This window comes from Anolis sagrei, chromosome Y (assembly GCF_037176765.1).
Source record: "Anolis sagrei isolate rAnoSag1 chromosome Y, rAnoSag1.mat, whole genome shotgun sequence".
NCBI lineage: Eukaryota > Metazoa > Chordata > Lepidosauria > Squamata > Dactyloidae > Anolis > Anolis sagrei.
This window is the reverse complement of record NC_090035.1, coordinates 4,262,373-4,277,901: the sequence shown is the minus strand read 5'-3', so window position 1 is coordinate 4,277,901 and position 15,529 is coordinate 4,262,373. Positions and strand designations below refer to the sequence as shown.

General features: G+C 42.2%; 1 protein-coding gene across 1 annotated transcript in view; it reads left to right on the top strand.

The window, feature by feature from the left end:
- The window catches only part of LOC132780008 (myosin-16), a 97,301-nt gene that overhangs the window by 56,868 nt on the left and 24,904 nt on the right, over window positions 1–15,529 (top strand). The window contains exons 25-31 of the mRNA XM_067462275.1: window positions 1,382–1,468; window positions 6,382–6,527; window positions 6,792–6,882; window positions 8,199–8,255; window positions 9,553–9,639; window positions 12,419–12,664; window positions 15,071–15,188. Coding sequence (XP_067318376.1) covers window positions 1,382–1,468; window positions 6,382–6,527; window positions 6,792–6,882; window positions 8,199–8,255; window positions 9,553–9,639; window positions 12,419–12,664; window positions 15,071–15,188 — 832 coding nt within the window. The remainder of the gene's footprint in view (window positions 1–1,381; window positions 1,469–6,381; window positions 6,528–6,791; window positions 6,883–8,198; window positions 8,256–9,552; window positions 9,640–12,418; window positions 12,665–15,070; window positions 15,189–15,529) is intronic.

Genomic DNA, 15,529 nt, shown 5'->3' with positions numbered 1-15,529 from the left:
TTTAAAAAACCCCCAAAATAAACTATATATACATACACACACATACACATACATATATATAAGCAAGCACACATAACTATACACATATACACACACATATATATACACCTGCACACATATACACATACCTACACACATATATACACACATATATGCATGTACACAAGCACACACATATACACAATATACATATATACATATACATATGCAGCAATATAAACACACATATACACAATATACATGTACACATATAAACACAGAAATACAGATGTATATACACACGTATACACACATATATATACACACAAACACACATATATACACATACACACAAATATATACACACATATATGCATATACACAAGCACACACATATACACAATATACATACACACATATAAACACAGAAATACAGGTATATACACACGTATACACACATATACACAAGGCACATAAATACTCACAAACACACATACATACACATATGCAGAAATATATACACACATATATACACACATATATGCATATACACAAGCACACACAATATACATATACACATATAAACACAGATATAGACAAGTATATACACACGTAAACACATACATATATACACACAAACATACATATATACACATACATAAATATATACACACATATATGCCTATACACACATATATACACACAGGCACATATATACACACAAACACACATATACACACATATACACAAATATATACACACATATATACACTCATATATGCACATACACAAGAACACACATATACACAATATACATGTACACATATAATCACAGAAATACACAAGTATATACACACATATACACAGGTGCGCATATATACACACAAACACACATATATACACATATATAGAAATACATACACTCACATAAACACATATATACACACACAAAACACATATACACAGATTGGGCTACAGCAACGTGTGGCAGGGGATGGCTAGTATGATATAATAACATTTTTTGGGGTTGCACGAGAAACATTTGCTTCAATAAGGGCTCCGCAGCTGAAAACGTTGGAGAACCCCTGCTCTAGAGGAATGTTCTAGGTCCTCCAGGTGATTCTATGGTGTGCTTCCACCAGGATGCACCATTGAATCGTGTCGGAGGACAGAACAAATTTGCACATTCCAAATCTTCAATTCCAGCTATCAAACTATATATTTGGGAAATGAAGTTCCTCAATTTATGTTTTTAATCTGGGGGGAAGTACAAGCTGTTCTTCTAGTTTATCTAGTGTACTTCCCTTTTTCTCTCAAGGTTCTGAGGAACTCCAGTGTTGGGTATTTTTTCCAACTCTTTTGTTTCCATGACACATTTCTCTCGTTGTTTATCTCTTCTTAGAAAACACTGGATGACCTTCAAGCAGAAGAAGACAAAGTGAATCACCTCACCAAAACCAACAGTAAACTGAGTACCCAGATTCACGAGGTCAGTACTGATTGGTCATTGAATGGGTTCCATGTAGGGTTCCATGTAGGGTGGAAGGTGGGATATACATTACATTCATATACTCGTTGACTTGTTGAATATTCCATTGATGGGTTGTCCAGTATCAAGAGTGGGGTGCAAAGCTTGCCCAACCATAATAAATACCCCATTCCCATTCCGGCTGTCGTAGTTCAAGAATGATTGGTCTAGATGACCCAACTAGAGTCACATCATCTTGGAGATGGGTTAGAACTTCCATTGCCAAGATTATGTGACTCTGGTTGGGATTAACCAAGATAGTCAAGCTATCGTTTTATTGACTTCCTGGGCTAGATGACCCAACTAGAGTCACATCATCTTGGAGATAGGTTACAACTTCCATTGCTAAGATGATGTGACTCTGGTTGGGATTATCCAGCACAGCCAAGCTATTGTTTTATTGTCTTCCTGGGCTAGATAACCCAACTAGAGTCACATCATCTTGGAGATAGGTTAGAACTTCCATTGCTAAGATTATGTGACTCTGGTTGGGATTAACTAGGACGGCCAAGCTATTGTTTTATTGACTTCCTGGGCTAGATGACCCGACTAGAGTCACATCATCTTGGAGATAGGTTAGAACTTCCATTGCTAAGATTATGTGACTCTGGTTGGGATTAACTAGGACGGCCAAGCTATTGTTTTATTGTCTTCCTGGGCTAGATGACCCAACTAGAGTCACATCATCTTGGAGATAGGTTAGAACTTCCATTGCTAAGATTATGTGACTCTGGTTGGGATTAACTAGGACGGCCAAGCTATTGTTTTATTGACTTCCTGGGCTAGATGACCCAACTAGAGTCACATCATCTTGGAGATAGGTTAGAACTTCCATTGCTAAGATTATGTGACTCTGGTTGGGATTAACTAGGACGGCCAAGCTATTGTTTTATTGTCTTCCTGGGCTAGATGACCCAACTAGAGTCACATCATCTTGGAGATAGGTTAGAACTTCCATTGCTAAGATTATGTGACTCTGGTTGGGATTAACTAGGACGGCCAAGCTATTGTTTTATTGTCTTCCTGGGCTAGATGACCCAACTAGAGTCACATCATCTTGGAGATAGGTTAGAACTTCCATTGCTAAGATTATGTGACTCTGGTTGGGATTAACTAGGACGGCCAAGCTATTGTTTTATTGACTTCCTGGGCTAGATGACCCAACTAGAGTCACATCATCTTGGAGATAGGTTAGAACTTCCATTGCTAAGATTATGTGACTCTGGTTGGGATTAACTAGGACGGCCAAGCTATTGTTTTATTGTCTTCCTGGGCTAGATGACCCAACTAGAGTCACATCATCTTGGAGATAGGTTAGAACTTCCATTGCTAAGATTATGTGACTCTGGTTGGGATTAACTAGGACGGCCAAGCTATTGTTTTATTGTCTTCCTGGGCTAGATGACCCAACTAGAGTCACATCATCTTGGAGATAGGTTAGAACTTCCATTGCTAAGATTATGTGACTCTGGTTGGGATTAACTAGGACGGCCAAGCTATCGTTTTATTGACTTCCTGGGCTAGATGACCCAACTAGAGTCACATCATCTTGGAGATAGGTTAGAACTTCCATTGCTAAGATTATGTGACTCTGGTTGGGATTAACTAGGACGGCCAAGCTATTGTTTTATTGACTTCCTGGGCTAGATGACCCAACTAGAGTCACATCATCTTGGAGATGGGTTAGAACTTCCATTGCCAAGATTATGTGACTCTGGTTGGGATTTACCAGGACAGCCAAGCTATTGTTTTATTGACTTCCTGGGCTAGATGACCCAACTAGAGTCACATCATCTTGGAGATGGGTTAGAACTTCCATTGCTAAGATTATGTGACTCTGGTTGGGATAAACCAGGACAGCCAAGCTATTGTTTTATTGTCTTCCTGGGCTAGATGACCCAACTAGAGTCACATCATCTTGGAAATGGGCTAGAACTTCCATTGCCAAGATGATGTGACTCTGGTTGGGATTAACCAGGACAGCCAAGCTATTGTTTTATTGACTTCCTGGGCTAGATGACCCGACTAGAGTCACATCATCTTGGAGATAGGTTAGAACTTCCATTGCCAAGATTATGTGACTCTGGTTGGGATTAACTAGGACGGCCAAGCTATTGTTTTATTGTCTTCCTGGGCTAGATGACCCAACTAGAGTCACATCATCTTGGAGATAGGTTAGAACTTCCATTGCTAAGATTATGTGACTCTGGTTGGGATTAACTAGGACGGCCAAGCTATTGTTTTATTGACTTCCTGGGCTAGATGACCCAACTAGAGTCACATCATCTTGGAGATGGGTTAGAACTTCCATTGCCAAGATTATGTGACTCTGGTTGGGATTAACTAGGACGGCCAAGCTATTGTTTTATTGTCTTCCTGGGCTAGATGACCCAACTAGAGTCACATCATCTTGGAGATAGGTTAGAACTTCCATTGCCAAGATTATGTGACTCTGGTTGGGATTAACTAGGACGGCCAAGCTATTGTTTTATTGTCTTCCTGGGCTAGATGACCCAACTAGAGTCACATCATCTTGGAGATAGGTTAGAACTTCCATTGCTAAGATTATGTGACTCTGGTTGGGATTAACTAGGACGGCCAAGCTATTGTTTTATTGACTTCCTGGGCTAGATGACCCAACTAGAGTCACATCATCTTGGAGATGGGTTAGAACTTCCATTGCCAAGATTATGTGACTCTGGTTGGGATTTACCAGGACAGCCAAGCTATTGTTTTATTGACTTCCTGGGCTAGATGACCCAACTAGAGTCACATCATCTTGGAGATGGGTTAGAACTTCCATTGCTAAGATTATGTGACTCTGGTTGGGATAAACCAGGACAGCCAAGCTATTGTTTTATTGTCTTCCTGGGCTAGATGACCCAACTAGAGTCACATCATCTTGGAAATGGGCTAGAACTTCCATTGCCAAGATGATGTGACTCTGGTTGGGATTAACCAGGACAGCCAAGCTATTGTTTTATTGACTTCCTGGGCTAGATGACCCAACTAGAGTCACATCATCTTGGAGATAGGTTAGAACTTCCATTGCCAAGATTATGTGACTCTGGTTGGGATTAACCAGGACGGCCAAGCTATTGTTTTATTGACTTCCTGGCCTAGATGACCCAACTAGAGTCACATCATCTTGGAGATAGGTTAGAACTTCCATTGCTAAGATTATGTGACTCTGGTTGGGATTAACTAGGACGGCCAAGCTATTGTTTTATTGACTTCCTGGGCTAGATGACCCAACTAGAGTCACATCATCTTGGAGATAGGTTAGAACTTCCATTGCTAAGATTATGTGACTCTGGTTGGGATTAACTAGGACGGCCAAGCTATTGTTTTATTGTCTTCCTGGGCTAGATGACCCAACTAGAGTCACATCATCTTGGAGATAGGTTAGAACTTCCATTGCTAAGATTATGTGACTCTGGTTGGGATTAACTAGGACGGCCAAGCTATTGTTTTATTGTCTTCCTGGGCTAGATGACCCAACTAGAGTCACATCATCTTGGAGATAGGTTAGAACTTCCATTGCTAAGATTATGTGACTCTGGTTGGGATTAACTAGGACGGCCAAGCTATCGTTTTATTGACTTCCTGGGCTAGATGACCCAACTAGAGTCACATCATCTTGGAGATAGGTTAGAACTTCCATTGCTAAGATTATGTGACTCTGGTTGGGATTAACTAGGACGGCCAAGCTATTGTTTTATTGACTTCCTGGGCTAGATGACCCAACTAGAGTCACATCATCTTGGAGATGGGTTAGAACTTCCATTGCCAAGATTATGTGACTCTGGTTGGGATTTACCAGGACAGCCAAGCTATTGTTTTATTGACTTCCTGGGCTAGATGACCCAACTAGAGTCACATCATCTTGGAGATGGGTTAGAACTTCCATTGCTAAGATTATGTGACTCTGGTTGGGATAAACCAGGACAGCCAAGCTATTGTTTTATTGTCTTCCTGGGCTAGATGACCCAACTAGAGTCACATCATCTTGGAAATGGGCTAGAACTTCCATTGCCAAGATGATGTGACTCTGGTTGGGATTAACCAGGACAGCCAAGCTATTGTTTTATTGACTTCCTGGGCTAGATGACCCGACTAGAGTCACATCATCTTGGAGATAGGTTAGAACTTCCATTGCCAAGATTATGTGACTCTGGTTGGGATTAACTAGGACGGCCAAGCTATTGTTTTATTGTCTTCCTGGGCTAGATGACCCAACTAGAGTCACATCATCTTGGAGATAGGTTAGAACTTCCATTGCTAAGATTATGTGACTCTGGTTGGGATTAACTAGGACGGCCAAGCTATTGTTTTATTGTCTTCCTGGGCTAGATGACCCAACTAGAGTCACATCATCTTGGAGATAGGTTAGAACTTCCATTGCTAAGATTATGTGACTCTGGTTGGGATTAACTAGGACGGCCAAGCTATCGTTTTATTGACTTCCTGGGCTAGATGACCCAACTAGAGTCACATCATCTTGGAGATAGGTTAGAACTTCCATTGCCAAGATTATGTGACTCTGGTTGGGATTAACCAGGACGGCCAAGCTATTGTTTTATTGACTTCCTGGGCTAGATGACCCAACTAGAGTCACCTCATCTTGGAGATGGGTTAGAACCTCCACTGTCAAGATTATGTGACTCTGGTTGGGATTAACTAGGATGGCCAAGCTATTGTTTAATTGACTTCCTAGGCTAGATGACCCAACTAGAGTCACATCATCTTGGAGCTGGGTTAGAACTTCCATTGTCAAGATTATGTGACTCTGGTTAGGATTGACTAGGACAGCCTAACCATAGTTTCATTGACTTCCATCTGATAATGTCCATTCTGTGGATTCTCTGAACCAGTTGGAAGACAACTGGGAGCAAGAGAAGAAAATCCGTGCCGAGGTGGAGAAGGCCCGACGCAAAGCGGAGGGCGACTTGAAAATGACCATCGACAATCTCAACGAAATGGAAAGAGCAAAGCTCGACTTGGAAGAAGTGGTGAAGAAGTAAGTGTGTGTGTATGGAAACCCATCCTCCATGGAGACGTAAGGATATGTGTGTTAAGATGTCCATCATCATCGGTGATCCCTCATGGCAGAGTATGATTGCCTTCCAGAAGTAGAGTCTTGGTGATGGGTCCATAAGTTACTGTAGGGACCTACTCTGGATCTGTGTGGTCTATCACAAGCATGGGCAAACTTCGGCTCTCCTCCAGGTGTTTTGGACTTCAGCTCCCACAATTCCTGAATTGTGGCTCCTTTGTTTTGCAGGCGCGACATGGAGATCAATTCCGTCAACTCCAAAGTGGAGGATGAGCAAGCCCTGAACTCCACGCTGCAGAGGAAACTCAAGGAGCATCAGGTAGGAAGGAAGGGAGGGGAGGACAGCTGGAAAGGCCGCCCCATTGCATTGACCCCCTTTCCCCTCTAAGTCTCTTTGGCTAGCCATTCAAGGGCAGCTGATCCCTCTCAGGTCATCGGGCTAGAAGATGACACTCTGGTTAATTCTCAGAATTAGATAAAGTGGATTTCTACGGCTAAGGCTAAGGATGTATGACACTGGGAGGCCATCTGGCCAGCTCCAGAAGCAGACATTGATCCATGGCAATATATTCCCAGACTTTGCATGGATATGGCTAACTGGAACCCCTATTGAAATGAAATACTTCTGGCCCAAGAATGCCGTAGAGTTACACCGGAAGACCTAGAAGCCACGGGCACCGGTTGCATGGATATAGGGTCGTACTGTATTGTTGCTGGAACAATCTTGCAGGGATTCGATAGAGTTACAAGCTGGGTAGATGCGGGGAATGCCGTGGATGTAGCGTGTCTGGATTTCAGGAAGGCCTTCTTTGACAAGGTCCCCCATGACCTTCTGGCAAGGAAACTAGTCCAATGTGGGTGAGGCAAAACTACGGTGAGGTGGATCTGGAATTGGTTAAATGGACGAACCCAGAGGGTGATTCTCCCCAAGGCTTCCTCTTCATCCTGGAAAGAAGTGACAAGTGGAGTGCCGCAGGGTTCTGTCCTGGGCAACATCTTCATTCATGACTTAGATGAAGGGCTAGAAGGCAGGATCATCAAGTTTGCAGACGACACTAAATTGGGAGGGAGAGCCAATACTCCATAAGACAGGAATGGAATCCAAAACAATCTTGACAGATTAGAGAGATGATTGGCCAAAACTAAGAAAATGAAGTTCAACAGGGACAAATGCAGGATACTCCACTTAGGCAGAAAAAACGAAATGCAAAGATACAGAATGGGGGACAATGAGGCCTGGCTCGAAAGCAGGACGTGTGAAAAAGATCTTGGAGTCCTCGTGGACAACAAGTTAAACATGAGCCAGAAATGTGATGTGGCGGCAAAAAAAGCCAATGGCATTTTGGTCTGCATCAATAGGAGCATAGTGTCTAGATCTAGGGAAGTCCTGCTCCCCATGCTCTATTCTGCTTTGGTTAGACCACATCTGGAATATTGTGTCCAATTCTGGGCACCACAATTCAAGAGAGATATTGGCAAGCTGGAATGTGTCCAGAGGAAGAGGGTGACTAAAATGATCAAGGGTCTGGAGAATCAAATTCTAATCATCCTGAGCAAACCTTTATCAATCATTAACTGATAGGTGCAGCTACCATGTGCAGAAATATTGCTCACATGCTTGTGTATTTTTGACAGGCCCGAATTGAAGAACTGGAGGAAGAGCTTGAATCTGAACGTTCTATAAGGGCGAAGGTAAGTCAAGGAAGAGACTCTCTGCATTGTTGTTTTGAAGTGCTTTTTTCAATGCCTCGTCTTTACAAAACATCTACAAGGTCCCTTAGTGTTAAGCCTATCAATGCAATTTGCTGGCCAACGTGCTTCTTATCATTCAATTAAATGACTTCAGACAGTTGTTTCTGCTTCGACAAGCGGCTCTTATCTTTATTTACATTTCATTCATTGCAATATAGGAGCCCCCAATGGCGCAACGGGTTAAACCCTTGTGCCGGCAGGACTGAAGACCAACAGGTCAGAGGTTAGAATGCAGGGAGAGCATGAGTGAGCTCCCTCTGTCAGCTCCAGCTCCTCATGCGGGAACATCAGAGTAGCCTCCCACAAGAATGGTAAAACATCGAAACATCTGGGTGTCCCCTTAGCAACGTCCTTGCAGACGGCCAATTCTCTCACACCAGAAGCGACTTGCAGTTTCTCAAGTTACTCCTGACATGGAAAAATAAATTAATTGCAATGACACTTACTCGTTAGCACGGTCACGATTGAAGAGACAGAGACAGAACAAATGGCGTCTGCTATATTTATACCCCACTATTATCAGCTCATTAATTCGGTGCCCAGCCTCCTAGTCTACTGCAACATCTTCCTTGTCCACACATGCTTCATAATGTTCCACAAATTAACTATTTCATGGACATTTGGACCACTAACGCTGAAGTATCTTCAGTACAGGTTCAAATTATGGCATTGGATAGACGCATCAACTTTAGTTCCTTAGATATTGTGATTGTAGTTTTCTATGGGTAGATTCCAAATAAATTCCAAATGTCCTGGATCTCGAAAACTAGTGCTGATAGGGAAAAAACGCTGCCATTTTTGGAATCAGCAGACCAAAGATACCCAGAAACAGAGCTAAACCAAATGTGTGTTGGCCAGGGTTAACATGCTCCAAATTATGCTTTATTAAAGAGACAAAAGGAAGCCGTGCAGGAAGCTTGAATGGGCAATTACACCATGTAATGAGGTTTTTGTTCCTAAGTTATAAATGTCATTTCCTAATTGGCTCTATCATTAAAACATGGGGAAAATTGCTTAGTATTATAGCAGTATGAGCCAACTTCAACCTTCCAGGTGTTTTGGGCTCCTCCAGTAGGCTGTTAGGAATTGTGGAAGTCCAAAACATCTGGAGGGCCAAAGTTGGCCCATGCCTGATCTAGAGGAACACTACAATTCCCATCATCCTTAACCAGTGCAACCATACAAATAGGGTTTGGGCATGGCGGTGTTCATATTTTACTTTCTCATTCTCCTTCAGGTGGAGAAACAACGCAGTGACATCTCCCGGGAACTGGAAGAGCTTTCTGACCGACTGGAAGAGGCTGGCGGGGCCACCACTGCTCAGGTACGTCTTCATCCACCCATCCAGTAGGTTGTTATCTCCATTGTGAAAACTGTTGAGGTGGGATAGGTGCGTGATTTATAGTTTTTCCCAATCATGCTCTCCCCGGATAGGCTGCGTACTGGAGTGAATGCCTCAGGGAAAGTCAAAATAAACCAATACATAGCAGAGTGCTTATGAGTTGTCAGCAGAGTGTAACTGTACCATCTGCTCACTGTTTAGAAAAACTCTGATTCAGTTTTCATCCGAACTGTTACACCTTAGCACTGAAACACCCTTTCCACCAAGATAAGACCTTGAGGTCCAGGTGTGTTAGTCATGATGTCATGGGTGTCTTGCTACTCCATCGCACTAGAGAATGAATCCACTTTAAATCTGGTTTCTGCTTCTTGCAGAATTCTGGGGTTTGTAGTTTAGTGAGTCTGTTAAAGGATCCTCCCTAAACTACAAATCCCAGGATTCTGCAGGAGGCAGCATCTGGATTTAAAGTGGATTCATTCTCTAGTGTGATGAGGTCTCTTGGAAGGCTTAAATTAAGTGTTTTGTTTCAGGCCTTTCAGAGGAGACAACGTTGCTAAAGGAGATCGATCTCCTGTTTATGATTCCCAGTTCTTTTCTCCATCCATCCAGTAGGTTGTTATCTCCATTGTGAAGACTCTTGAGGTGGGATAGGTGCGTGATTTATAGTTTTTCCCAATCACGCTCTCCCTGGATAGGCTGCATACTGGAGTGAATGCCTCAGGGAAAGTCAAAATAAACCTATACATAGCAGAGTGCTTATCAGTTGTCAGCAGAGTGTAACTGTACCATCTGCTCACTGTTTAGAAAAACTCTGATTCAGTTTTCATCCGAAATGTTACACCTTAGCACTGAAATACACTTTTCACCAAGATAAGACCTTGAGGTCCAGGTGTGTTAGTCATGATGTCATGGGTGTGTTACTACTCCATCGCACTAGAGAATGAATCCACTTTAAATCTGGTTTCTGCTTCTTGCAGAATTCTGGGGTTTGTAGTTTAGTGAGGCTGTTAAAGTCTCCTCCCTAAACTACAAATCCCAGGATTCTGCAGGAGGCAGCAACCTGATTTAAAGTGGATTCATTCTCTAGTGCAGTGTTTCTCAACCTGGGGGTCGGGACCCCTGGAGGGGTCGCAAGGGGGTGTCAGGGGGGTCACCAAAGACCATCGGAAAAGTATTTTCTAGTGGTCATGGGGTTTCAGTGTGGAAAGTTTGGCCCAATTATGTCATTGTTGGGATTCAGAATGCTCTTTGATTGTAGGTGAACTATACATCCCACCAACTACAACTCCCAAAAGTCAAGGTCTATTTTTTCCCCCAAACTCCACCAGTGTTTACATTTGGGCATATTGAATATTTGTGCCAAGTTGGTCATGATCCATAATTGTTTGAGTCCACAGTGCTCTTTGGATATAGGTGAACTACAACTCCAAAACTCAAGGTCAGTTTTACAATGGATATTTTAAAATTGACAATCATACAATCATAGCATTTGAAAGGAGTTCATTAGCTACCAAATCCAACTTGCTGCTGGATGCAGGATTCCAGCTAATGCAACAAGTTTGGTTCAATTCTATAGTTGGTGGAGTTCGGAATGCTCTTTGATTGTAGCTGAACTTTAAATCCCAGCAATTACAACTCCCTAATGACAAAATCAATCTCCCCCAACCCCACCATTATTCAAGTTTGTGTGTATTGGGTATTTGTGTCAATTTTGGTCCAGTGAATGAAAATAGATCATGCATATCAGATATTTACATTATGATTCATAACAGTATCAAAATTACAGTTCTGAAGCAACAATGAAAATATTTTTTTTGGTTGGGGGTCACCACAACATGAGGAACTGTATTAAGGGGTCACAACATTAGGAAGGTTGAGAAACACTGCTCTAGTGTGATGAGGTCTCTTGGAAGGCTTAAATTAAGTGTTTTGCTTCAGGCCTTTCAGAGGAGACAATGCTGCTAAAGGAGATCGGTCTCCTGTTTATGATTCCCAGTTCTTTTCTCAATCCACCCATCCATCTAGTTGGTTGTTATCTCCATTGTGAAGATTGTTGAGGTGGGATAGGTGCGTGATTTATAGTTTTTCCCAATCACGCTCTCCCTGGATAGGCTGCGTACTGGAGTGAATGCCTCAGGGAAAGTCAAAATAAACCTATACATAGCAGAGTGCTTATCAGTTGTCAGCAGAGTGTAACTGTACCATCTGCTCACTGTTTAGAAAAACTCAGTTTTCATCCGAACTGTTACACCTTAGCACTGAAACACCCTTTTCACCAAGATAAGACCTTGAGGTTCAGGTGTGTTAGTCATGATGTCATGAGTGTCATGCTACTCCATTGCACTAGAGAATGAATCCACTTTAAATCTGGTTTCTGCCTCTTGCAAAATTCTGGGGTTTGTAGTTTAGTGAGGCTGTTAAAGGCTCCTCCCTAAACTACAAATCCCAGGATTCTGCAGGAGGCAGCAACTGGATTTAAAGTGGATTCATTCTCTAGTGTGATGAGGTCTCTTGGAAGGCTTAAATTAAGTGTTTTGTTTCAGGCTTTTCAGAGGAGACAACGTTGCTAAAGGAGATCGGTCTCCTGTTTACGATTCCCAGTTCTTGTCTTTCGTATTGTCACGGTTCCTGTTTCATGTTCCTACGTATTTATGCTTATGTATCTTTGGAGAATTTACCCTGGAAAGGTTCCTGTCTTCATGTTAATGGATACGCCTTTGGATTAATGTTATGCTTTTGGATTTTGTGTTCCGCCTTTCAGATCGAGCAGAACCGCAAGCGCGAGGCTGAACTCCTGAAGCTGCGGAGGGAATTGGAAGAAGCCGCCTTGCAGAGCGAGGCCACCGCCTCCACCCTGCGCAAGAAGCACACGGATGCCATGGCCGAGATGACGGAGCACCTGGAGAACCTGCAGAGGGTGAAGTCCAAGCTGGAGAAGGACAAGCAGGTCCTCAAGGCGGAGATCGAGGACCTCAGTGCCAGCGTGGAGACCGTCCAGAAATCCAAGGTACCAAAACAAAGAGGAGGAGGAAGTTTCAGAACAGGCATGGGCCAACTTTGGCCCTCCAAATGTTTTGGACTTCAACTCCCACCATTCCTAACAGGAATGGTGGGAGTTGAAGTCCAAAACATCTGGAGGGCCAAAGTTGCCCTGTGTCTGTTCTACAAGGAGCTTGGAGACCTCACCCCTCAATACAGCTTGCTCATATTTAACGGCAATATGTATCTTATATAGAAATGTGCAATGTCATTGCGGACGGCCAGTTCTCTCACACCAGAAGTGACTTGTAGTTTCTCAAGTTGCTCCTGACACGACAAAAAAAAGTGTATATTAATAGAATGTTTAAAATATTTATGTGTTTTAATTATGCCATAACCCACCTCGAGCCACAAGGAGAGTTGGGTAAGAAATAAAATTGTTGTTGGTGTTGTTGTTATTTATAGGGCCAGTTTGGATCCTATAAATAACAACAACAATAATGTTATTTCTTATCCACCTTGAGCCACGTGGAGAGGTGGGTAAGAAATAAAATTGTTTTTGTTGTTGTTTATAGGGCCAGTTAGAACCCTATAAATAAAACCAACAACAACAACAACAACAACAACAACAACGTTATTTCTTATCCACTTCAAGCAAAGAGGAGAGTTGGGTAAGAAATAAAATTGTTGTTATTGTTGTTGTTGTTGTTTTTATTTATATGGCCAGTTAAAACCCTATAAATAAGAATAACAACAGCAACAACAAAAACAACAATGTTATTTCTTATCCACTTTGAGCCTTGAGTAGAGGCAGATAAGAAATAAAATTGTTATTCTTGTTATTGTTATTGTTATTTATAGGGCAACTAAGGACCCTATAAAGAAGAAGAATAACAACAACAACAATGTAAAACAACAACAACAATGTTATTTCTCATTCACCTCGAGCCACGAGTAGAGGCAGATAAGAAATAAAATTATTATTATTGCTGTTATTATTATTATTTATAGGGTCAGTTAGGACCCTATAAATAAGCATAACAACAACAATGTTATTTCTTATCCACTTTGAGCCATGAGGACAGGTTGGTAAGAAATAAAATTATTATTATTGTTTCTATCGTTGTTGTTGTTATTATTATTATTATTATGGCAGTCAAATTGGAATCATCTATATATATAAATCTGTAAGGGGCATCCAACGGGACAGCAAAACTCAAAAACCACCCAACGAAAATTAACCAAAATTCCCATGCACATACCTCAACCCACAAGGTACAAACATATCGAATCAAAATATAAAACAACACAACAACACACTCACAAAAGGACAAAATAACTGAGCATGCGCAATGGCGCAAAGTCCTCGGCGCACGCACATGGCCAAACAGCCAACGCACCCTCCGCACCTCCCTCCCTCCTCTGCCAAAGCCCCGCCCACACCCACCGACGCCCCGCCCCTGCACTCCTCCTCCTCCCACCCCCCTCCATTGAAGCTGCTGGGATTTATAGTTTACCTATAATCAAAGCATTCTGAACTCCACCAACGACAGAATTAAACCAAACATGGCACACAGGACTCCCATGACCAACAGAAAGCACGAGAAGGGTTTGGTAAGCATTGGGAAGGAAGAAAGGCACCGCAATGAGTCGCCCTAAAGGGCTGAGAATTGCGGTATATAAGCAAAGTAAATAAATAAATAAATAAAAGGAAGGAGGGAAGGCAGGAAAGAAAGAGGTACCGAAGGAAGGAAGAAGAGAAAGTAGAAAGGAAAGAAAAATAAAAGGAAGGAAAGGCAGGAAAGAGGTAAAGAAGGAAGGAGAAAAGGAAATAAAAAATGAAAGAAGGAAGGAAACATGGAGGGAAGAAAGGAGGCAAAGGAAGAAAGGGGGAGGGAATGAAGGAAAGAGAGAAGGATGAAACCAAGGAGCGAAAGAAGGAAAGAAAGAAAGAAAGAGGTAGAGAAGGAAGAAAGGAGAGAAAGGGGGAGAAAAAGGGGGAAGGAATAGGTAGGGACCTCTCTTTCATAATAGTCCAGATATCTACCTCTACTTTGAAAAGATTTACTATAGGCCACAGCAACGCGTGGCAGGGTACAGCTAGTAGTATTATAATTGTCTAGTGCGAATTGGATTTCTCAAGGTTCTCTGTAAGGAGATGAGGCTTCAGACTCAACGGGTCCTAGATTTTGGGTGGCAATGCAAGCAATAAAGTAGCAATGCACTCCAAGGTCCCTCCTTCAGTATCCCATTGGACAAAGTCAACAGAGCTTGGAAAATTATTTATATGATAGTTCTTTTCATAAACAGTTGCAAGGAGGGAGCAGACCTTGGAAAGATGACTCAGTTAGAGTACAGATCCCAGAATGCACCAGATGACACAACCACCAGGTACATTATCTCGGTCACAATCTCTGCTCTGTGCCTTTTGCAGCTAAACGCTGAGGCTCACGTCCGCAAACTGGAAGACAACCTGTCCGAAGCCAATGCCCGACTGTCTGAGCTGGAGAAGAACCAAGCCGAGATCAATGCTATCCGCTCTCGCCTCCAAGGTCAGTTCATTCTCCGTTGATTCAGACATTTCTTTGACCCAATCCATTGGTGTACAACTGCCATCACCTCCAGCCAACTTTGTTCTGCTGGGTTGGGGATGTTAAACCAACAATATTGCTTAGATAGATACATGTTTGTAACTAAGGAGCCAATACAGAATATCACCAATCATCTATTACAGATACAAAATTTGAATAGTAGACTTGATTGATCCACAAAAAAAGGTTCAAAACTTGTTTTGGATGTAGGCAGTGCGATTCTAAAGTCAATTCCGATTTTCACAGAAAAAAAATTCAAAACATTTCGAAACTTCAGAGACTTCTGAAGCCTTTCGTTAATG